The sequence below is a fragment of the Salarias fasciatus genome, chromosome 11, assembly GCF_902148845.1.
Source record: "Salarias fasciatus chromosome 11, fSalaFa1.1, whole genome shotgun sequence".
In the NCBI taxonomy this organism is placed as follows: Eukaryota; Metazoa; Chordata; class Actinopteri; order Blenniiformes; family Blenniidae; genus Salarias; species Salarias fasciatus.
Genome location: NC_043755.1, coordinates 8,727,133 through 8,752,519, shown reverse-complemented (window position 1 = coordinate 8,752,519; position 25,387 = coordinate 8,727,133). Strand labels below are relative to the sequence as shown.

The window sequence follows — 25,387 nt, the reverse complement described above, 5'->3', positions numbered from 1 at the left end:
AGCAGAATCCTGACAGGTAGAGGCGAAGGGATTCTTTTATGCATGTATAGGATTTTTATTGAGATCCTCCCTGGGATAAAACAACAAAACCATTAAAAAAAAAAAGAACAAATAAACATGATCCATAAACTTGAAGCACCGCTGCCACACCCATTATAGCGCCGCGACCTCTGCTCTACAAGCACTCACCACTCCATGGACTTCTTGCCGTGCAGGACTTCGTTGACCTCCTCCCTGCAGAGCTTCTGGTGCTCGGGGTGGCAGGCCAGGCTGTAGAGGATGAAGGAGATGCCGCTGGCCGTGGTGTCATGGCCCTCAAACATGAGGTGTCCACTTCTGCTATCTTCATCTGAGAGAACCTGCTGCTTCTCGTCCTGATGGAGAAACCGAGGCCAAAATATAACAGTCAGTGAGAAATATACAAAGTTTAACAGCTGTAGTGACTTTTTAATTAACAAAACTACTAATATAAATACTCAGACTCAACTATATTGTCACACGAGTCCTACACAGCAAAAATTGGAGTGTTGAAATTTCAGGGTTAAACATTCCTGAGTTAATTTCAACTCTCAAAGTGTAATTTTAACACATTCTGATTTAAACAGCTTTAAATGTCGGAGTTATTTGACAGAGTTGATCAAGAACAGAGTTAGTTTAACTCTGCAGAGATGTAACTTAACCCCGCCCTTGCATTTCACTATGCAAGGACTTTCTTGCAATTCACTTAAATTGTAAATGAATTAAACTAACACTACCTAAATAGTGAAAAGAAATTCAGAGCAGTGTTATTTGTCAAATCTCTCAGTGTTACTTTAACACTGTTTTATGAGTTAAAGGATGAACTCTGGCATGGTGTTAAATGTTTAACTATTTTGAAAGTGTTATTTTAACTCTGGAGAGTGTGGAGCTATATAAACCCTGAAAAAGTGTTAAAATCAACTCTGTGAGAGTTAATTCAACACTGGTCTTTTTGCTGTGTACTTCTGAGCATTACTGCTCTGAATTTTTCAGTGTAATTGCTTCAATACTGGAATTTTAACTCAATGTTGAGCCTCTCACATTAATATTTTCTTATTAAATATTTTATTGCTTCTCCTTTGATATTTATAGATTTGAAGGTAAAACTTTACTTGAAGCATCCGGTATAACACATTATAAGTAGTTATAAACACTCATAAATGGTCATAATGCTTTATAACCCCACTATACAGCATAGGGTTAGGTCCTGATGTTATAAACCATTGTGATCATTTATGAGTGTTTATAGCTATAGTTATACAGTGCTATAATGTACTTATAATGTGTTGTACAGGGGGGCTTCAAGTAAAGTGTTACCGATTTGAATTTATTATAATTATGTTCTACGTGGATCAACGCTGTAAGGACTGGTTCATAGTTTTTCTAATCGGGCTGCCTTGTCCTTTTGACAGGTCCTTGAGTCCTGTGTCGCCAGTTCATCACAAGGCAAACACACTAACATTCCAACCCTGTCTCCACAAAATTACGTTCTGAGAAAACTAAACTGCATTCTCAAATACGTTTCAGAGGAACCTAGTTTGTCCCTTATTATGTTCGTCTTCAACATATCTTTTTTTTTATTTTTTCATTACGCTCGGTCTGAAACTGATTTTTTTCCTGCTTTTTCTTCATCGTGTTGGTGGGTAAAAATGAGCCTGTATATTCATCTGGGATGCATTTCACTCTTCTGAAAAGACATTATGTTTATTTACTCTTTTTTTTAGTGATGTTTGAAGGTCCCATGCAGTCTTTTTCAACTTATTCTTGCCGTTAACTATATGCACGCACACCTAGCTCTCACATTGTGTAGTGACGAGGGCTGTTTTGGAGCTAATAATTACCTCCTGATGTATTTCTAACATACCTGTTTTGGGGTTGTTGTTTTTTAAGAGCAGCTCCAACAAGATCTGCCACCAGAGAAGACAGCTGGAGCTTCTCCGACGCTGCACTGCGGGTCTTGATCACCATGGAAACCAAGACGCGGTTCTGCGGTCATCTGAAAGTGATTACAACATTATCGTTCTTCACTGTTGTTTATTTCTGATAAAATAAACGTGTATTTCCCCTTACAGCGGTCTGCATGCTCCTCGTTACTTCCACCTTACGACAAGTCCCAATATGAAACGACCACATGGCTCATTTATGATCCAAATATTAATTCATGGTCCAAGTTATGACCAAGATCTATATTTTAAAATCAAGTATCTCCTATTGGTCACGTAAATATTATCACGGAGAATCACGGACTGAAGGAGTGTTTTTTTTTTTTTTTTTTAATCTAACAGATCGCGTTGCTCCGAGAAGTTTGAGCACAAATACAATTCTCTGCATTAAATAATGACTTCAGGTAGACTTTCAAAACATAACAAAATCACTAAAATAGTTTCTGAAACAGATCAGAAGCCACAATATGAAACATTTTTAAAAAATGACTATCGAACGGAGAAGTCTCTAAATTATAATTTACACAATGCTTCTCGAGCAATAAATGTACATTTTTATCTTCATAGTTTCCACTCGGTTTATGGATGCGATCTGCAGTGTTTTTGTTTAAATGCGCAGTCTGTCTTTTTTGTCTTCTAAAATGCCGCCCCGCTGGTTGCTAGGCTGTTGCTATGGACTCTGAACTCTGACCCGGAAGTACGTCACGGACTGATTTTTTTTAAACGGAGCGAGTTTTTGATCTTAAACTAATTATATTTGTCTACAAATACGCCTCTGTGCATTATATAACAAGTTCTGTTTAATTTTAAGAGTAATATTTATTTTGAATCAGATGTGTGTTTTCATCTTCATACATTTGCTGGAACAAGTTTGTTATAAATCAAGCAATCATTAAATCGATCACTCTGTCTGCATTTATGTGTTATAACATTAAGATCAAACTTTTTAAACTGTTTTAATACTATTCCAGTAGATTATGAAGTATTGACATAACAACAACAAATAAGAAAAGGGTGACAAATCGACTGATTTCTTTAAGATAGATAGAACTTTATTCATACCTTTGGTGGGACCTGACGATAAAAGTCGATCTAAAAGCAGCACAACACCAGCGTCACGTGCGCGTGTGCAGAGGAGAAGAAGCCCAATCCTGAAAAATGGACTTTTAGATAGATACTTTAATTAATCCCCACATTGGGAAATTCAAGGGTCATTCAGTAGCAACACATAAAACAGGACAGAATAATAAAAAATAGCATTTAAAAACAACAGAAAAAAAAGAAGAATCCCGTGTACAAACCCCAGCACATAATGTTACATTAACAGTGCTCTTTATAAAATCGAATGGCAGCAGGAATGAATGATCTCCTAAAGCGCTCCGTCCTACAGCGCACTGAGAGGAGACGGTCTGATCTGTGGCTCCTCTGAGCAGACAGAGTCTCATGTAGAGGGTGCCTGGTGTTACTGAGGATGGATGGACTGTTATGAGCTGTTAACATGGTTAGTGTGTGATTGGCTCACAAAAACTTCTTTTTGGTTGATGTTCTCTTCATTCATGCATATTTGAGTATTCTGTAAGAATAATTAGTGCAAACTCTAGCTCCCTTCACACGACTGATGTGCAGCATGGTGGCGTACTTCAGCACGAAGGAGAACCTCTCAACACAGATGTGCTGCACTAGATCCACCAGACGGAGCTGCAGAGGCCTTCTCTCCAACTTCAGTGTAAAATACACACTGCAAGGCCTGTTTCTTTCTTTCTTCATGCTGTGAGAGCTGGATTATTGTCAGACAGTCCTCTAGAGGTGCCCCACAAGGTCATTAAACCCTCTGAGGCCTCGCTGAGACATGAAGCCTGTCATGACCTTTGACCTCTGTTGCTCTATTGCTCTTATTTGACCTCCACAGCAGATACAGACCTAAAACTTGAACTGTGAGGCCTCTGGGAGCTATAAAATCATGACCTATTGGACTTTTTTCATAAGCTCCTCCCAAACAGGAAGTAGCTTCAGGAAGGAAGTGGGGCTTCCAAATTCTACATATGACTTTCTGGCAGAAGGGTGAACACATCCCACAAATCTCAGCTTATTTGGAGCAAATCTGACCAAATGATGGTGCTTAATTGATTCTTTTAACTGGACACTGCGGCGCCCTGTATGGGCAGCAGGAAGGACTTGATGGAGTTAAACCACCGCAGATGTGATCCTGAGGGAAGACAGAAGAACATACTAACATTTCAACTTCCTAAGTTGAATGGAAACGACTTTTTCAGCTGATGACACTGGGGGAATCAGAGTCTATGACCTTTACCCTCTCAGAGCCTTTGTGAGCAGTCTGGAGGATCAAATCCAGGTTCTGATATAAAATGTTGCCTTTCTACCCAGAAAATTGAAATTGTAGGAGGGGAGTTTAGGAGAACACTTTGCCAGGGTTTGAGGAGCTGCTTATTGGAGTTGGGGTTTGTCTGAGACAGCGCTCGGGCCTCTGATTTGATCCTGACTCCAGACTGCTTACAAAGGCTCTGAGAGGCTTTATCATCAGCTGATGATAAAGCCTAAAGAGTTCGCCAAATAAAGCAAATCTGACCAAATGATGATGCTTAATTGATTCTTTTAACTGGACACTTTGGCGAACATTTTATATCAGAACCTGGATTTGATCCTCCAGACTGCTCACAAAGGCTCTGAGAGGGTAAAGGTCATAGACTCTGATTCCCCCAGTGTCATCAGCTGAAAAAGTCGTTTCCATTCAACTTAGGAAGTTGAAATGTTAGTATGTTCTTCTGTCTTCCCTCAGGATCACATCTGCGGTGGTTTAACTCCATCAAGTCCTTCCTGCTGCCCATACAGGGCGCCGCAGTGTCCAGTTAAAAGAATCAATTAAGCACCATCATTTGGTCAGATTTGCTCCAAATAAGCTGAGATTTGTGGGATGTGTTCACCCTTCTGCCAGAAAGTCATATGTAGAATTTGGAAGCCCCACTTCCTTCCTGAAGCTACTTCCTGTTTGGGAGGAGCTTATGAAAAAAGTCCAATAGGTCATGATTTTATAGCTCCCAGAGGCCTCACAGTTCAAGTTTTAGGTCTGTATCTGCTGTGGAGGTCAAATAAGAGCAATAGAGCAACAGAGGTCAAAGGTCATGACAGGCTTCATGTCTCAGCGAGGCCTCAGAGGGTTTAATGACCTTGTGGGGCACCTCTAGAGGACTGTCTGACAATAATCCAGCTCTCACAGCATGAAGAAAGAAAGAAACAGGCCTTGCAGTGTGTATTTTACACTGAAGTTGGAGAGAAGGCCTCTGCAGCTCCGTCTGGTGGATCTAGTGCAGCACATCTGTGTTGAGAGGTTCTCCTTCGTGCTGAAGTACGCCACCATGCTGCACATCAGTCGTGTGAAGGGAGCTAGAGTTTGCACTAATTATTCTTACAGAATACTCAAATATGCATGAATGAAGAGAACATCAACCAAAAAGAAGTTTTTGTGAGCCAATCACACACTAACCATGTTAACAGCTCATAACAGTCCATCCATCCTCAGTAACACCAGGCACCCTCTACATGAGACTCTGTCTGCTCAGAGGAGCCACAGATCAGACCGTCTCCTCTCAGTGCGCTGTAGGACGGAGCGCTTTAGGAGATCATTCATTCCTGCTGCCATTCGATTTTATAAAGAGCACTGTTAATGTAACATTATGTGCTGGGGTTTGTACACGGGATTCTTCTTTTTTTTCTGTTGTTTTTAAATGCTATTTTTTATTATTCTGTCCTGTTTTATGTGTTGCTACTGAATGACCCTTGAATTTCCCAATGTGGGGATTAATTAAAGTATCTATCTAAAAGTCCATTTTTCAGGATTGGGCTTCTTCTCCTCTGCACACGCGCACGTGACGCTGGTGTTGTGCTGCTTTTAGATCGACTTTTATCGTCAGGTCCCACCAAAGGTATGAATAAAGTTCTATCTATCTTAAAGAAATCAGTCGATTTGTCACCCTTTTCTTATTTGTTGTTGTTATGTCAATACTTCATAATCTACTGGAATAGTATTAAAACAGTTTAAAAAGTTTGATCTTAATGTTATAACACATAAATGCAGACAGAGTGATCGATTTAATGATTGCTTGATTTATAACAAACTTGTTCCAGCAAATGTATGAAGATGAAAACACACATCTGATTCAAATAAATATTACTCTTAAAATTAAACAGAACTTGTTATATAATGCACAGAGGCGTATTTGTAGACAAATATAATTAGTTTAAGATCAAAAACTCGCTCCGTTTAAAAAAAAATCAGTCCGTGACGTACTTCCGGGTCAGAGTTCAGAGTCCATAGCAACAGCCTAGCAACCAGCGGGGCGGCATTTTAGAAGACAAAAAAGACAGACTGCGCATTTAAACAAAAACACTGCAGATCGCATCCATAAACCGAGTGGAAACTATGAAGATAAAAATGTACATTTATTGCTCGAGAAGCATTGTGTAAATTATAATTTAGAGACTTCTCCGTTCGATAGTCATTTTTTAAAAATGTTTCATATTGTGGCTTCTGATCTGTTTCAGAAACTATTTTAGTGATTTTGTTATGTTTTGAAAGTCTACCTGAAGTCATTATTTAATGCAGAGAATTGTATTTGTGCTCAAACTTCTCGGAGCAACGCGATCTGTTAGATTAAAAAAAAAAAAAAAAAACACTCCTTCAGTCCGTGATTCTCCGTGATAATATTTACGTGACCAATAGGAGATACTTGATTTTAAAATATAGATCTTGGTCATAACTTGGACCATGAATTAATATTTGGATCATAAATGAGCCATGTGGTCGTTTCATATTGGGACTTGTCGTAAGGTGGAAGTAACGAGGAGCATGCAGACCGCTGTAAGGGGAAATACACGTTTATTTTATCAGAAATAAACAACAGTGAAGAACGATAATGTTGTAATCACTTTCAGATGACCGCAGAACCGCGTCTTGGTTTCCATGGTGATCAAGACCCGCAGTGCAGCGTCGGAGAAGCTCCAGCTGTCTTCTCTGGTGGCAGATCTTGTTGGAGCTGCTCTTAAAAAACAACAACCCCAAAACAGGTATGTTAGAAATACATCAGGAGGTAATTATTAGCTCCAAAACAGCCCTCGTCACTACACAATGTGAGAGCTAGGTGTGTGTGCATATAATTAACGGCAAGAATAAGTTGAAAAAGACTGCATGGAACCTTCAAACATCACTAAAAAAAAGAGTAAATAAACATAATGTCTTTTCAGAAGAGTGAAATGCATCCCAGATGAATATACAGGCTCATTTTTACCCACCAACACGATGAAGAAAAAGCAGGAAAAGAATCCGTTTCAGACCGAGCGTAATGAAAAAATAAAAAAAAAAGATATGTTGAAGACGAACATAATAAGGGACAAACTAGGTTCCTCTGAAACGTATTTGAGAATGCAGTTTAGTTTTCTCAGAACGTAATTTTGTGGAGACAGGGTTGAACATTCACACCCAGGGGAAATTTTAGGCTGAGCAATTGATCTCAAAAACACAAGGGAGAGCACAAGGAGAACATGAAAACCAAACCTTAACCAATTTCAAATGGTCTCAATCATGTTTAAAAGTCATTTCTCATCAGTCTTTAATAACCACTTATTAAAATACAAATTTTTATGTGAAAGGTAATAAAGCTTTGCTTTTTGTGTAATTTAGCAGTGTTTCACAAAGTTAAAATAAATAAGTGAATAAATCACAATTATTATTATAATTTTTTTATATATATCTTTTTTTAAGTGGCAATACAATACAAGGCAGCAAAAATATTACACACATTCTCTGCCTTTTTTTTAACAGAACAGTCAAACATTAGAACATTGTCTCTGTAAACAACAGCAATAATAAAATAGTACCACAAAACTATTTACAGAAAAAGTTAAATGAAGTACATTTAAAAAAGAGAAAGATAAAGAGATGAAAGAAGAAGAAAAGAGGGGAAAAGAAAGACATACAAAAAAGGACCATCAAAATAATATCACGAATATGTACACATGTACATGCAACCAGAAACGAGACAACTGAGAGTAAGAGAGAGTACCATTAGCAATAATAGTTGTAAATCGCAATTATTACATAATAAAAAGAAAAAAATGACTGCCATTCACGCTCCACTTTTTTCAGTTATTGTATTAAAGTCCCACATTTAAACGTTGTATTAACAAAAATTAATACTTCAGCAGAATTCCCTTTGACAGCCTATCACAGTGCATGTGGTCAACCAGTTTGTAATAAGAAACATTTCATGCAGAGCAAGTCTTGACAGTCCATGTTAAAATGCTCATATTTAAATATATTTCATGCAAAGATATTGGGCAACATGATTTCTCTGTGCGTATTTCGAAATTGACTTGTTGTGATTTGTTTATGCGTGAAAGAAAACACCTCGCGCGCATTCCAATCAGCGCAAAAGGCTCGTGGCAGCAGGAAAAGTCTCTTTTTCTGAGTTTACCTCGCGAACGTTGCCGAGCAGCCAGTGCTTCGGGGGTCCTGGCCAGGAAAACGGCCACGCGAGCACGACCAGACAGAGCGCGGCGAGCAGGAGCTGCGCGTGCGAGCGTGGCTGCGCGGTGGGCGGAGAGTCCGTCCTTCCTTCACGCTGACGGATCGTTTGGAGGATATGGATCTCTGGACTGGGATGAGATGAGAGGAGCTCTGCAGGAGCCAGGAGGAGCAGGGGAGAGTTGGCCTGTATGTGTCATGGAATTCAAAAGTGGGGAAAATGCAGGGGTGTTTCTAGGAAATCCAAGTTCTAAGAGCTGAAGTTGGGGGGGCACTCTAAAGTGATTAAAAAAAAAGTTTTTTTTAATATTAAAATATATGAAATGTTTCCAAAAACATGCATTTGAGGCCAATGATGTGAGTATTTTGGATTGTCTGCTTGTGTTTGCCCTGTGATGGACTGGTTAACCTGTCCAGAGTGCACCCTGTGACCCTGAGCTGAGAAAGTAACATGGATGTAGAGATAAGATAAATCAGAATACAGCAGCTGGAGGGGTGGTGTCAGAAACAGCTGCCCCTGGAAAAACTTATATATACATATAAATATACATAGAGAAATTACTCAGAGCAATCTGAGAGAGACACAAACAGTATCTAAAGCAGGCGTTGCATCTTTTCAGGAAGCTCAGTCCTACTGTGAAAAGCATTCTGTATGTTCACTTCCATTCTCATAGCTTTTCTAACACCTTACACACTTTGCAGACCCTCCATAGTACGGTGGGATTACTGAATGTCAGAGCATCTGAACCACCTTGAAACTTTTGCTCAGCACTATAAGCACAAGTGGACTAAAAGACAGGCTCTGGTGAACATCTGCATTTCTGTGAAGGTTTGACTCATGTCTCATTCATACTGCGAAGGACAAGTCAGCTTTTCCATTACTGCACTTTCCAAAGATTGTGTTTGTTACACGGATCTGCTTCGTCTTAAACTTTAATTCATCAGCCTGCATCTGATGAACTCAAGTTGAGCTTTCAACCGTCAAATGATTATACGGGTAATTTATAGTTTGCTCAAATATTTGAATAATAATCTTGTAATATCTGCATAAATTATAGTTCATTTGTACATTTTTTTCAGGAAATGAAGTTGCTGACGTAGCATTTTCCATAAATCAGTACCAGTCCTAAAGTAAAAAGCAAAATGAAGGTCAATCAATTAAAAAAAAAAAAAAAAAACTGTGTGGGTGGGAGACCTGCTTGAATTTCCTCTGCATGGGCTGTTGAACCACTTCCTATTTGCTGCTTGCTCGATGTATACTGTTTGTGTCTCTCAGTGTCTGTGGTTTCATTTCGATGAGTACTAACTCTACAGATCTCAGTATTTGGTTTTGTCCTCGTTTCTAGAGATGCGAGCTGCGAGAATGTTCATGCATAACGGTTTTATTTCTATTTACCTTCTGATTCTTTGGAATTCCTCCACCTTCTCAGGAAACTGTAAGTAAGTTATATTATACCAATTCTGTTAATGTTTTTTTTTTCACTTTCATTGGAACTTTGTGTGAATAACAGAGAAATGATGTTTAGCACCTGCAGTTCCTCTTCGTTTCTTACTGGGATGTGAGGCGGTGATTCCATGTCGACCTGTGAAGAGCCGCTCAGACTCTTTCAAATGGTTTTTCAAGAAGAGCGACCAAAACGACCAAATAGAAATATATTCTGAGGATAAGCATGGAAAACAGCTTCACTCTGTCAGCCATAAAAGAGGACAAGTTAAGGGTGATCGCTCCCTGGTCATTGATAATTTCACTGAGCTCGATCAAGGATCATACTGGTGTGAAAGCTGTGACCGAACCGAATGCAAAAAATCCACAGTTTTCAGAGTGACGGAAGGTATGGGATATTTTGGGCCAATCCCAATTCTACCCCTTACCCCTACCCCTTAGCCCTTAGCTCTACCCCTATCACTCTCCTACCCCTTTTAGAATAGGGCTGAGGGGAAGGGCTATCTTTGCAGCACTATGAATTGGGATACCCCTTGGCCCTTTAAAGCCCCGCCGCGCTCCTATCACAACAAAAAATTATGGATATTAGAAATGATAGAAATTACATTAGAAATTACTTTTATTTTTTAATAATGGTATTATCATTTACCTTATATTTATTTTTGAGGTTCTCCCACTTTTTTGAAGCTTGCTGGGCTGTAACTTCCCCTTCCAAGCCATTTTCTTTTATGAATTTCCTAAAGTAATACATATATGTTTATATAAACACGTTTTATTACTAACATATTAGAGCTTAGACGAATAATATAATTTACTCCCAATGTGTTTTGGCGCTATATTTTGATTTCAAAAACTTTTATTCATTTTCACCTCTAAACTGAATCAGAAGTCGGGTTTAATCGGGGGTCCCTGTGTCAAACATTTTACGTTAAAACATGATAAAAGATGACGTTAATACAGTAATTAGTGCTCTTCAGAAGTTACACATTTACGATTGGAAACGGTGCTACGCAGCGCTAAAACGTTAATCCATGACTGGGACACTGTCATGCATATCTATAAATTCAGTGAAGCAAATGCACTTTTCATAGCTTTTTAAATAGTATACAGAAAGCAATCTTACATTTGTGCGACTCTGTGGTGGGCACCATGTTGTTTTTTTCTGGCCAATGTGAAACTCCGCTTACCCCTATAGAGAATAGGGAGCATCGATGCAGACTTTGCTGAAAGGGGTGAAATAGCCCTTCCCCTTTCCCTTACCCCTATTTAAAAAGTAGAATTGGGATAGCCCTTAAGCCTCGTGAACGCGCATATCGTAGGGGTAGGGGTAAGAGGTAGAATTGGGATTGGCCCTTTGACTGTTGCATGTTGTTCTAATAAGTTCCATTAAATTATCTTGCTGTATTTGTTTTGCCATGCACATTTTTTAACCCTCTTTCTGTTTTCCTCAGACATTTGGAAGGAAACTAACACAACAGTTCATGTTGTAGAAGGCAGGACTTTTGAGCAAGTATGTCCGGGTGGAATAATCCCCTCACAATGGACTTTTGAAGGACAAAATCTTCATGAAAAATCCTCACTTGGACCAGAATCAAAAATTTTGACGAAGAACAAGCACATACGTATCAGAGATGTGAAAACAGCCCATGCTGGTCGATATACCTGCTGGACGAGAGGCTGCCGCAGAGCCCAGAAGCTTCTCACCGTTTGCTTGTGTGTATTGAGAGGTAGGAGACGAACACTCTTGTGGGTCCAGGTTGTGTTTGAGGCTCTTTTCTGAGCTTAGTTTGTATACTCTGTGTTTCTTGGGTACTCCCACATTATCAAAACTTTACCTTACAAATCTTTTTTCACTTATTGGCAGCTCACCAGAGAAAGGATTCATCCTCTTGTGCCTTGACATGTGATGTGGAATCCTGGAAAATCACTTCAGACACAGTGATCAATACTTCTATATCAATGCATGTAGAGCCAGATGGGCCTTTACTTTGCAGTTCGACACAGACGTTTGATGAGAACGCAACAGTAACCAGCAGTTATGTTGCAGTAAATGCATATAACACAACAGGTGGGTGTTTTACCACATCTCCACACATCTAATGCAGTTTTTATCCTGAATAAAGTGATCACTCTTCCTCAGGTAGAGAAGAGCCAAAACATCAGACTCCAGTCAGATACATAGTGCCTCTCATCGTTTCATGGCTCATGATCATCACACTTTCCTTCTTGTTCTTCAGATCAAGACTGTGGGCGGGTGGGTAAATTTCTCTGTCGAACTGAAACTTCCTGTTTTTCATTTTGGCTCTTCAGTTGTTGTTCTGTGCTGGAGGTCTTCTCCCCTTTAATTTGAAAGTTGCTTCTTTATCTTTTTGTCACAGCATATTCAAATCGCTGTCGCTGTGGAGGGAATGACAACGTAAGTGTTGGGTAATGATCTCAGTCCGTCGTGTGCTGTTCTGTTTGGATATTCAAATGACGCACTTTTCGCCGCAGGCGGAAGAAGAGACTTCGGTGGTCTACTCGACGATTCTCATCAGGACACAGAACAAAGCAATTCATCATAATATCTCTGAATATGATTGTATTTATAGTGAAATAAATGTCTGAGGACAAAAACTCTCAAACTCTTTTTTTTCTAATGCTGAAGTTATATTGTTACTCTGTAATTACTCACGATCACACAAAGTCCCTGACATGGTGGGAAACACATTTGGTGAGTGATATTCTTTGTTCAGCTTGTTTCTTTATGTGATGGAGAAACAATTCAGATATTTAATATAATGGTCCAGAGATATTTATAATGAAACTAGGACTGCTATCAGTAAACCTCATGAAATACTCTGTAAAGGTATTGACTCATATGAGTCCAGTTTTGGATTACTAATTCCTATATTTAACTGGTTTAGTCAACCAGTCGCTTTCCATATGAAGGTGTCAAATACAATTTAAAAAGGTTATTCTCTATGCTAAATTTAGCCTAAAAGTTGGAGATAATTGTTACAACAGCATAATGAAATGTTGCTTGCGTGTTGTGTTTTGTGTGACAAAACTGGTTAAAAATCTTGTCCATGTCAGTCAGTCATAACAATCAATCTGGAGTTCATGTAGCCTCAACACCAGAGCAACAAAAAATAATATGAAATACACTGACCAGTAGTTTCACCTGGCAAAAAATATTATTTTCTGTAAGTGTGATTTATTTTTTGTTGAATTCCTTAAAAAAGACTATAGTGGTGTACATAGGTGAAAGTAAGCCGGAACGCACTGGAACGCCGTGCCGGTAAGAAATATACTGGCCTCTTCTACAGGAACGCCCCGGAACGCCTCTGAAAAGCAACTTTCACTCATGCATATAAAGCGAGCCCTTTCTTTTTTCAAGCAAATTTTACCGAAATGAGTGTAAAATTGATGAATACATAAAAGTTATCTCCAGACTACATCTTCTGTGACATGTTGAACAAGGTTAATGTGCCTGATGAGCACTGGAGCACTCGCTTACCGTGACAGGTTGCAGCTTGTAGCGGCAGTCTCTCGCTGTAGCGTAACGTTAATCCAATGTCCACTGTTGTGTGTTTTTTGCAGACAACAGGGAAGTCATTTTTGCAAAATAAACAAAACATAAATCCACAAGTAATAAATTGTGAGGGTTCACGCATCGTAAAATATTGTCCATCTCTCTGTCATGCGAGCAGCATCACTCCTTCTGCAAACACGCACACGTGGAAGTGAGGTAAACTCAATGCGTTCTTTTCATTGGATGGCTGGTTGCCTAGGTGATGTAAGGACACTCCCCCCGTCCCCGTCTCAAGAGACAACCAGGACAGGTCAAAAATGCAGAGAAAAATTAAAAAAACCATTTAACTAAAAACAACACACACACATATATATATATATATATATATATATATATATATATATATATATATATATATATATATATATATATATATATATATATATAAATAAATATATATATATATATATATATATATATATATATACATACATATATATATATATATATATATATTGTTGCGGCGGCAGGCGCCGCTGGGGGCCGCCACACTGTTTGGTGCCGCAAGGCATCATAGGAGGGGATTGTTCGGGCCGTTTCAAGATGTATTTTGTGTTAAAATGTGTTAAAATGTACTTCGTTTTGTTGTAGGTGTGTTAAGTTATTGTTTTTCTATGTGTTGATGCCGTTTTTCCGGTGTTTTTCTTGTTAAGTTTCATTTACTTTAAGTTGGGCCAACAGTGAGAAGGGTCGGTGTGAGAGTGATGTGGCCTCTGTGCCAGCATTGTTTGGTGTGAGTGACATGCTCCCAGTGTATATTAGTAGTTACAACAATAAAAGCTTTGAATGAGCTAAAGAGCAGCAGTCCTTGTTGATTGCCTCCATTTTGAAGAGGTCACTGCCGCCGTCACAATATGTATTATATTTAAATATTCCAAACAACATTCAATTAAAAAAGCATTATGCTTTCAAGGATGTCAAAAAAGAGCAGGATTTATCAATATCTGTCTTGTACGATGCTCGCAGGCTTTGCGCACAAACTAAAACATTTTTTTGAGTTGCACAGTTCCTGCAAGAATCTTATCTTACTTTCACCCCTGGTGGTGTATTCTAGTAAATTATTTTAGGTCTTTGACAACCTTTGTTTACAGTTCAATTGCAGAGATTCACAGTCCTGGATCTAAAGACGCACATGTTCTACTTCGTAAGTGCTTAGCCCGCCTACGGGCTTCGCTAGTGGCACACCTCCAATCTCTGTCCAATCCACTGCGACTATACAAAGCTTGACGCACCAATCCCCCGCATGTGATGGCGCAGCGCCACGCTCCACACCGAGGGTACATAACCTCGGATGGCGCTAAGCAAACCCTTCTTCTTTCTCAGCATCTCCATGAGACTTAGAAGCCTCTATTCTCCGGATCAAGATTCGACTAGGATGGATTCGCCGGCCCGGGACCAGTCGCCATCGGGCGTCGGGCCGTTCTTCTGCCGCTCCTGCGGCATTCCGCTCATCGTGCAGGACTGTCACGAGCTCTGCTTCCTCTGCCTTGGCTGGCAGCATCACCGCCAGCGGACCTCCTGCCCAGCCTGCCTCGCGCTGCCGCTCGAAGAGAGCCAGTGGCGAGCAGCCTTCATGGGCGCAACCTCCCCTGCTCCTGCCGGTGAGGACGACGCCGAGGAGACCGCCGCCGCTGCCGCCTACGACTGGGCCGAGATCCGCGGCAGCGTCAGCAGCAGCAGCAGCAGCAGCAGCAGCAGCAGCAGCAGCAGCGTCTGTGTCACGGAGTTCGACTCGGTTCGACTCCGCCTCCACCGCATCCCGTCTCCCCCATGAACCTGTGGAGCACCTCGCAGGGCTCTTCACTTCAGCCATCGAGCGCACCGGCCTCGCACTGCCGCCGCAGCCTCCGGAGCCGGTGCAGCGTGATTTTGCACTCGGGCTGGCAACCCGGTCACGGGCTCGGTCCCGGACTGCGGTCCTATGTCCCGCCGTGCCGTCGTTTCAAGCTCACGTGCAGCGGGACTGGGGTACGCCACTTGCCGCCAAGGGTACGGCGAAGGGCTACCGAGAGTATTCTTGTGTGGAGGGCTGGCCGCCGGTCTCCGGAGTGCCTGCCATTGAGGACTCCGTTCGGCTGTGCCTCCTCCCCCGATCCTCCGCCTGGCCCGGCGGAAAGCCCGTGCTGCCGTCGGAAAGGGACAGGCGCATGGCGAGCTTCCTGGATCGTGGCTACGCTAGCGGCAACCTGACGTTCGCCCTAGCCAATAACATGACCTTCTTCCTGGGCTCTGTGGACAAGATCTGCCACGAGAAGTCCCAGCTTTTCCCCGAAGACATCGTGGAAGTCCAAAATACGGCCGAAGTCCTGATGCGCATGTGCAGAGCCATCGCCGTCAGTGGAGGCCGCGTCATGGCCAACACACAGCTCGCCATGAGGCACCTGTGGCTTGGTCTGTCTTCTTTATCTGAGCGGGACCAGCGGGGCGTCCTGGGACTCCCCCTGTCCACCTCTTCTCTTTTTGGGCCCGATATACAGGTGATCATCGAGCGCCTGGAGGCAGCAGCACGAGGCTCGCAGCAGCTCGCCCCACACCTCCAGCCCCGCCGTGAGCCGCCGCCGCAGCGCCGTCGCTCAGCGGACCAGCGGCGTCCCGCTCCTTGGAGCACCTCGGCACCTGGACAGACCGGACCGTCTTTCCGCCGATCAGCCCAGACAGTCCTGCGCTCCCGAGACACGGAGCGCCCCGTCCGCTCGACCCGCACCTGGCAGCAAACATGCAAATAAAGGCCGTCAGGCCTGTTACATCTTCCAAAGAGCAGCAGTCCCTCCTCTCCCCCGTGTTAGCATGATCGAAAAGTGCAAAACCCGGCTGGGCCCTTCTCCCTCCCTCCTCCCGCTCCGCGATAAGGCGGCTGAGGATGGTGAGCGGAATGCGCACGGAACCGCCTCTTCACCGGCGCTTTCTTCACGCTCTGGCCGCAATGTGGCTGCGGACGCGGGGCATAGCAGCGCGCTGGAGCCGCTAGCTTTCCCGCTGTGTGCATCACGCAAGCAGTGCGCTGCTGATGTCTTTTCAGCGCCCCGCAAACGCTTCAGGCTGCACTCTCCACCGGCTTCGGCTCGAGTGAGCATTTCGAAGCATCAGAGCGACGGCTCCGTCCCGGCCCGGATCCCCGCTGTGGGGTATCCCGGCCCCGGCCGCACCCATAGCACTCTCAGCAGCGTTTGTCCGCCGACCTCCGCTCGTCTTAAAATGACGAGGCATCAGAGCGGCGGTGCCGTTACGCCCCGGGCTGCCGACATGCAGCGCTCCAGCCCCGGCGCCACTCATGCCGCTCCCAGCGGAGTTTCTCCGCCGAGCGGCGGACTCACGCCAGCCCAGGTGTCCACCGTAAAGCGCCCCGATCCCGGCCTTATTCGTGTTGCTCCCGGCAGCGCTCCCTCGGCTTCCCCGTGTGTTGTCACGGCGGAGCCTCGGAGCAGCGGAGCTCTGCCGTCCCGGGCTCCCGCTATTGAGCGTCCCGGCTCCGGCTTCAGCATCACGGCCAGCGATCCGGAAGGCTCCGACATCAGCACCAAGGACAGCGACCCGGAAAACTCCGGGATCGCGCTGCCTCTGCTCGGGTTGTCCCCAGCAAAGCGCTGGTCCGCGGCCCCCTGGCGGCGGCCCGCTCTCATTCAGGGGACGCTTGCTCCACAGCCCTTTCGCCGGGGGCCCCCCGTCTCCCGAGGCCGGGAGGACGGGTGGGCCGTCCCCGCCGGCAGTGGTACAGCCACTCACGCTCCGGTTTCACACGTGGCATGTTATGTTGGGACCGCTTTCTCCCTGGCTGTCCAGGACACTGACAAACGGTTATGCCCTGCAGTTCGCCTGTCGTCCGCCTCTCTTCAACGGCATCCTTCGTACGCGGCTCGCATGCCCTGCGGGGACGGCTGCTCTCGAGGCAGAAGTAGCCTCACTCCTCCGCCGGGGTGCGGTCACGGAGCTGAGCGCGACAGAGGCGCACTCGGGTTTTTATTCCCCCTACTTCTTGGTCCCCAAGAAAAGCGGGGGTGTAAGACCCATTCTGGACCTGAGGGTCCTCAACACTCACATAGCCACCAGGAGGTTCTGCATGCTGACGGTGAAACACCTCCTGGAGAGCATTCGACCTGGGGACTGGATGACTTCGATCGACCTGACGGACGCCTACTTCCACATCCCCATTCTCAGAAGGCACAGAGGCTTCCTCCGCTTTGCCGTGGGGACCAGGTATTTTCAATACAACCGGCTCCCCTTCGGCTACTCTCTCGCCCCTCGCACCTTTACCAAGTGTGTCAAAGCAGCGTTGGAGCCCCTCCGTCGTCATGGTCTGAGGATCCTCACTTACATCGACGACTGGCTCATACTGGCGTCCTCTCATCAGGAGGCTGTGCTGCACACGACCCAGGTCCTGCACCACATCGAGCTCCTGGGGTTCATGGTGAACCGACACAAGAGCGCGCTCACCCCAGCTCAGAGCATGGCTTATCTGGGGTTGGAGCTGGACTCGCTCTCTATGACTGCCCGCCTCTCCGAGGAGAGACGGACCTCCCTTCTCTCGACCCTGAGGTCTGCAGTGACCACACCCCTGGTCGGGGTTCATCTGATCAGGACCATCCTGGGTTTAATGGCCGCGGCCCACCCAGTGGTCCGGCTGGGCCTTCTACACATGCGCAGGCTGCAACGGTGGTTTGCACGCCTCCGCTGCGTGGGGAAGTGGGACGGATGCAAACGGTTCCCGCATCCGCCCCAAGCACGCCAGGATCTCCTTTATTGGATGGATCCTGCTCTCCTAATGCAAGGAGTTCCCCTGGGCTGCGTGTCGCATCACGTCGGAGTGTTCACCGATGCGTCTCTCGCGGGGTGGGGAGGCACCCTAGACCACCACGCGGTGGGCGGTGCTTGGGATTTGACTCCCACTCACATCAATGTGCTGGAAATGACGGCGGTGCAGAGGGTCCTGCTCCATTTCCAAGCCAGGCTGAAGGACAGCCATGTGCTCATCAGGACGGACAACACTACGGTGGTCGCGTACATGAACAGGCAGGGGGGGACCCGGTCTCCCCCTCTTCATCGCATAGCGGCAGAGATCCTCCGGTGGGCGGACCGGGACCTCGCGTCTCTCAGAGCGCGTCACGTGCCCGGAGTCCTCAACGTCAGTGCAGACAGAATGTCCCGGGGAGGCCCACTCCACGACGAGTGGGGCCTGTCCCCGTGGGTCGCAGCCCGACTCTGGCGCAGGTTCGGATGCCCAGTGGCAGACCTTTTCGCCAGTGCAGAGAACGCACAGTGCCCACTCTGGTTCTCGCTCAGGTCGACAGACGCCCCCCCTCTAGGGGTAGACGCCTTCGCACACAGGAGCTGGCCGTCGGGCATCCTGTACGCGTTCCCTCCAGTCCACCTCTTGACCCCGCTGCTGCGCAGGGTGAGGTTGCACAATCTTCACGTGATCGTGGTGGCTCCGGACACCCCGAGTGCGCGGTGGTTCCCGGACGTGGTTCAGTTGGCAGTCGGGGACCCGTGGCCGATTCCCGACGGGCCCGACGCACTGCAGCAGGCAGGAGGCGCCCTTCGGTCCCGCCCCTTCCTGGGCGGGAGGCTCCTGGCTTCGAGGCTGAGCGGGTGAGGCTGGTGGAACCAGACCTCCCCCCAGCGGTGGTGTCCACCATCCAGAGTGCCAGGGCCCCCTCTACTGTCAAGGCCTACAGGTATCGGTGGAAGCTCTTCACGTCGTGGTGCTCGGAGAGGGGCTTGGACCCGGTCTCCTGCACCATTGGTGGGGTTTTGGAGTTCCTCCAGGCCCTGCTGGACAGCGGTCGCGCTGCATCCACCCTGGCGGTGTTTGCATCGGCCATCACAGCGGGCCACGGCGGTTTCGGCCGCTTTTCTGCACGCAGTCACCCGCTTGTGAAGCGGTTTCTACGCGGGGCGTGTCGGTTGCGACCGCTCCCCAGGCATGTGGTCTCTCCATGGGACCTCCATGTGGTGTTGGAGGGCCTTAAGGGACCTCCTTCGAGCCTTTGGAGCAGGCGGAGGACCGCTTTCTCTCCTTTAAGGCCGCCATCTTGTTGGCGCTAGCATCCGCCAAGAGAGTTGGGGATCTCTGCGCATTGTCAGTCCACCCATCCTGCATGGTGTTCATCCAGGATGGGGGACTCGTGCACCTCTGGCCTAACCCGGCCTTTCATCCCAAGGTGATCACTTCGGACTTCCGGTCGCGAGTCATCCGGATCAGGACGCTTGACTCCATGCCTGGTTCGTCTGGGGACGACCCACGCCTGCGGTCACTGTGCCCGGTCAGGGCTCTGCGTCTTTATGTCCAGCGCACAGCTGGCTTTCGCACCATGGACCAGCTGTTTGTGAGGTTTGGAGCCCGGGGTCGTGGTTCCCCGCTGACCTCTCAGCGTCTTGCCCACTGGGTGGGGGGCGCTATTGCAGCTGCCTACGAGGCACAGAATCTCTCGCCACCAGCAGTGATTCGCGCTCATTCCACATGACGTGTGGCTGCCCCTGCGGCCCTGTGCAGAGGGGTCACAGTGAGTGACATCTGCCAGGCTGCCTCCTGGGCCTCTGCGTCCACCTTCGTGCGTTCGTATCTGTTGGATATGTGCACTGACTCTGTGGCCATGTCGGTTTTCGGCGAGAACTGGAGTTCAGTCGTCTAACCGTTTCAGTCCTTCTGGCCTGGCTGCCGCGTCCCGGGTGGGCTCGCGGACCAGGGGTTCCCGCCTGCCGCTCGGCTCTGCCGCGGTCTGCGGATGTTGTTTACGGTGTTGCAGGGGCAGGAGTTCTGCCACTTGCCGTTTTTGGGTTCGCTGCTGCTCCCCGTGTGTGGAACACGGGCCAGGGGTCCCCCCCTTCACCGCCTGCCGCTGTGGTTTCCCGGCCGGCAAGTGTGTGTCGCTGTGGCGATGCTTTGTATGACGTGGGCCGCACTACGTCGCTAGGTGCCCGCCTCGTCCTTCGGGAGTTCTACGGCCGTTCTGGACGTACGGTTTGTTTACTTCCCTCTTACGCACCAATCCCGTCAGCAGTCCAGCTGGGAGTACATTCATCGACCTACGGCCTTCGCCTTGGTGAGTACCACTAGCGAAGCCCTAGGCGGGCTAAGCACTTACGAAGTAGAATTAGTAGTTACTGGATGTAACTCCAGTTCTACGAGTAAGTACCTGCTGGCCCAGCTGTCTGCTTCCCTTGTTTTTGCTACGTCAGAAGAAGGGTTTGCTTAGCGCCATCCGAGGTTATGTACCCTCGGTGTGGGGCGTGGCGCTGCGCCATCGCGTGCGGGGGATTGGTGCGTCGAGCTTTGTATAGTCCCACCCACTTCCTCACTCTGCAGCTGCTGTTAGTTAGCTGCTAGTCTGTGTGTCAATCACACACAGACTAGACGGACATCTGACGGCAACTTTGGATGGATGCGAGTAGGCGCAACATATGGAGAAAAACAAAACAAAACAAAACGAAAAGGTGGCGCTGAGAAGCTCGGGGACAAAAAGAGAAAATCCCTTCATGACCGGCAAGTAAGTTATGTTTAGTACTTGTTTGGTACTTGTTGATGCTTCAATGAAAATGTCAATTTGGTTAAAGTGAGATAATTCAGCACAGCGTTAGCTAGCCTGTTAGGACAGTGCTCGCTCGCCTCTGGAGTCCAAAATAGCCACCATTTGCTTATCAGACATTTCCTGTAGATGTGAACCTGGCTGTAATGTTGGTAATTATGATGGGATGGGGTCTTTCACCTTTGTAGCCACGTTGTCATCTGGTTGAAATTAACCTGTTGTTATCAATTAATTGACTCTAATACTGAAAGACCATAAATTAATGAATTGTTTACTTGTCTGTACAAGTTGGCTGTCAGAATAATTCAGTGATACCATCCCAGAATGTATTAATTTTTTTCTTTTTTATGTAAAATACCTACTGATGATGATGCGTGATGATGATGATTGGTAAACTAGCATAATTAATGATATTAATCTCTTATCTAGATTGAAGATAACCCAGATGTGGACAGAGGAGAGGATCCCAGACTTGTTACGGTAAGGCTGATGACAATAATGCTTGTTTGCCCAACCATAACCCACATGCACTAATATCAAATGCTGTTGAGAGTAAACAACTAAAACTGCACTAACAGTTCACATTGCCAATCATTTTTGTAGTCTGATGTCCCTGCTGCTGACACGGAAGGCCAAGGACAAGAAGTCAGGTTCCCCCCATCAGTTGATTATTTCACAAGGCCAAAGCCAGACTTAGACCTCTTCCTCCATTTTCACCACAAGCAGAAGGCAGACAGCTCTGTAGTGCAGAGGGCATTTTGTTCGATGAACAAACCAGAAATGGCAGACATATAATGAACAAACCAAAACACTCTTCTGCTTTCTTTGCATGGCTTATGCTAACGTTGAGATAGCAGCTCCTTTATCACTGGAATGACCACCTTCACCCACATACACCTGAGAGTCGATGAGCATGAGAGAAGTGACAGTCACAGAAATTGTGCCGAGGCATATTTTCTCAGGTCCTCCTAAAAAGACCATTAAGGACCTTGTCATGGGACCTCAGATGTCACTTCACAGACAGCAAGTCCACAGGAGGCGACAAGTTTTGGAGCGCATCATGGATGTGATCAAGCTCATCGGCAAAAGGGGTTTGAGTCACAGAGGAAAGCAGGCAGAAGCAGCACACACCTTAGATGATGAGACTATTGATCATGGCTGTTTTTTAGAGATCATTCTTTTACTTGGAAAATATGTCTGTCTCAAGGAACACCTCACTCTCAACATAGAAAAAAAACCAAACAAATCCATCAGTCTGACTCTGGATCAAGAGGAGGTAGAGGTTCCCTTGTCACTTTCCTCTCAAACAACCATCAACTACATCATCACCACTATCCAATACTATATGAAGGTCACCATCGCCACCGACATCCGGGAATATTTCTGTTCACATTGCTTTTAGCGTGTGACTTAGCTACTTACCAATCTTTAAATTAGTGAATGACTTATTGTTACAGACTCTTGAACTAACATTTAAAATGTGACCTATTACTTTTAACCCAGGTTTCAGGATGGGATGATGTGTTATTATAGCTAATGTAATGTTTTGTCTCTCACCCATATAGGCCGGCATGTGTTCCAGAGGGGACCCGGAGAGGACTGTAATCCACATTGTGGATGCTTGTAAACATTGGGCACGTTTACATAGACCACGTATAAGCGGATTGTACATGGAGCGGATTGTAAAATGTGTCATGTAAACGACCGAGTGGATCCGCTTCACTCTGAGCGGATTGTATTTTGGAGCCGATTGTATGAGGTGGTCTACGCAGATCGACAATCCGCTCCGTGTCCCTTAAACGAGTCTGACAGCGGAGCTGATTGAACTGGGGGAGTGTTCGTTCTGCGCATGCATGTAGTGACGTGTGACGTGCCAGTAAACGGGAAGCAGCACAGTCAAAAAACCAGCAGAGAACGCCACAGTGGTGGAAAAACACTTTTTTAGTAAAAAATCCTGACAGAAAAAACATTGGAGAGGGGAGATGGAACCAAATCGCGCAATAGCAAGTTGTATAAAGAGCTCTATAGCAGAATACAAGCGATCGCCGTTGGTGTTATGGATTAACTGGTTCCCGTGTTAACGAATGACGGCGGAGGTCTGTGTAAACACATTTTGATTACAGCAGTTGTTAAAGTAAGACTCACAAATGACTTTAAACGTATACACTCACTGTAACTGTCGATAACCGACGTTCACCAGAACGACTACATTTTTCAATCATGTATTGGTCACAAGTTAACAGGGGCACCAGTTAATTCGAAACATCGACACGCGGAGCAGAGCTCACACCTATGGGTGGCCGTTTGTGCCATACATCGCCTGGTAGAAAATGCCGTTCAGAACGACGCTTTTAACGCCGAGCGCCGCCAGGCGCTTTTATTTTGAAACGCCTTCCGGCGTCTCAAACGCTGAGCGCCAGGCGCTTTTAAAGCGCCACCAGGCGCTTTAAAACTGAGTGAGGAACTTTTATCCATATATGTTTCATTGTCCACATGACGTTTGATATATTAAATGTATTAAAATATATTTTTTTCCTTTTTAATCAATTTTTCAAAACTGAAATGTTTAAAAATAAATCTGAGATTCTCTATGTCTATGTTTGTCTGTTACAACATTACATTCTCAGTACAATTCAATTTTTGAAATAATATCTGAATGCATGATTAGAAGAAGTATTTGAATATTCATGTGGCAGTAACTGTCAGGGATGCTGAACTACAAATCTTCACACTGGTTATGTGGCTCCAGCTTAATTTATTATGACATGTTTTATTTTGTTACTGCTTATATTTTTAAAAATAAATCACACAACATAAAACAACAGTTTAACTGGTACGAAGGCACAGATAATTATTTCACTTATAAACATGTTATTTCTGGCTGCAGGGACATTTTATCTCAACGATGCAGTCACTGGACACCATGACATCTGGGGAGCCACCAAGCAGGTTACTGTCAGAGAGGAACACTGCTTTTCCTGGATCGTCACACCATTTGGCTTCATGTATTCCTCTCAATTCCTAAGTCACAAGCCTGGGGTCAAAAAGATAATTTATTGCACAATGTGTAGGTATTATTACAATCTGTTATTACAAAATAGAAGGAGAGAAGGAAAGAAATATAGGCTCAACTATTCAAGATTTCTTTGTTTACACAAGACTCCTTTGTGGGGGATTTTTTCTATCACAAGGTGGGATTTATTTATTGTATTTATGAGAGTTAAAACATTTTCGGTGAAGGAATTTGATTCTACATACATTTTGAAAATGTGATCTAACTTTTTCAAAGGTAAAAAATTCCCTGTGGGAACATTTACAATCCTTTTGTCCTGTTCTGACTATTCGCAAACTTTAGCTGCTCTGAAAACATGTCAGATAAGTAAGTTTTTGAACATTTTCCACCCTATAACCCTGTAAGTCTCCTCATTAAGCTCACCCCTGATCAAAAGTATTTATTTTTTTGTTTTTAAACATTTCAGTTTTGAAAAATTTATTAGAAAGGAAAAAATATATTTTAATACATTTAATATATCAAACGTCATGTGGACAAGAAAACATATATGGAAAAAAGTTCCTCACTCAGTTTTAAAGCGCCTGGTGGCGCTTTAAAAGCGCCTGGCGGCGCTCGGCGTTTGAGACGCCAGAAGGCGTTTCAAAATAAAAGCGCCTGGCGGCGCTCGGCGTTAAAAGCGCCGTTCTGAACGGCGTTTTGTACCAGGCAATGTATGGCACAAACGGCCACCCTTACACACCGAGACGTGCCGCTCGGCGCGGCGGTGCTGCAGCCAGAGGAGCAGCAGCTCCTTCAGCAGCGCATCATGGACTTTTGGGACATTATTTGAGCAGATATCAGCAGATAAAAACACTCTGCTCGGCGCTGAGGACTGCTGCTGCGGAGCTAAAGACCTGCAAGTTCCTCGTGAGACTTTGTGCGCATGTCACAGGACGCTGTATAATCCGCTTCACCAAGGGTCTTTGTAAACGAGAATTCATCGTGGATCACTTCATGAATACACTCCGTTTAATATGATTGTTTACAATCCGATTGAAAAAAACACCCATGTAAACTGGGCCAGTTTAACACAAGTGACTGACAAAGGTTAAGGTGTATAGTTGTTTGTATAGTAGCTGCACAGTTGTTATTTTATATAAAGTATAAGCTATCACATGATTGTATATAGTTTGTAAAGCTGCTGTATAGTTTTTATTTTATATAAAGGATAAGTTATCACATGATTGTATAAAGCTGTTTGTATAGTTGCTTGCTGTGTAGTTTATTTATCTATAATATATAGAGAAATAATATTTACATCTATATTGTCCATCTATTTTTAAATAAAACAAACT

The 25,387-nt window shown here is 45.1% G+C and overlaps 1 protein-coding gene across 4 annotated transcripts; it reads left to right on the top strand.

The window, feature by feature from the left end:
* Window positions 1–9,093: 9,093 nt before the first annotated feature.
* On the top strand, window positions 9,094–12,562 carry LOC115397004 (uncharacterized). 4 transcript variants are annotated; one of them, XR_003932419.1, is made up of 7 exons: window positions 9,094–9,939; window positions 10,026–10,331; window positions 11,395–11,670; window positions 11,808–12,011; window positions 12,084–12,197; window positions 12,322–12,359; window positions 12,437–12,562. XR_003932419.1 is itself a non-coding variant. In XM_030103156.1 (7 exons), the coding sequence occupies exons 1-7, from the start codon at window positions 9,848–9,850 to the stop codon at window positions 12,548–12,550; spliced, it is 1,140 nt and encodes a 379-aa protein (XP_029959016.1). In that variant the 5' UTR covers window positions 9,094–9,847; the 3' UTR covers window positions 12,551–12,562. The 4 variants fall into 4 exon arrangements, 1 of the variants encoding a protein (XP_029959016.1); XM_030103156.1 differs by having other exon boundaries at window positions 9,094–9,935; XR_003932421.1 differs by lacking the exon at window positions 10,026–10,331 and having other exon boundaries at window positions 9,096–9,935.
* Window positions 12,563–25,387: the final 12,825 nt, after the last annotated feature.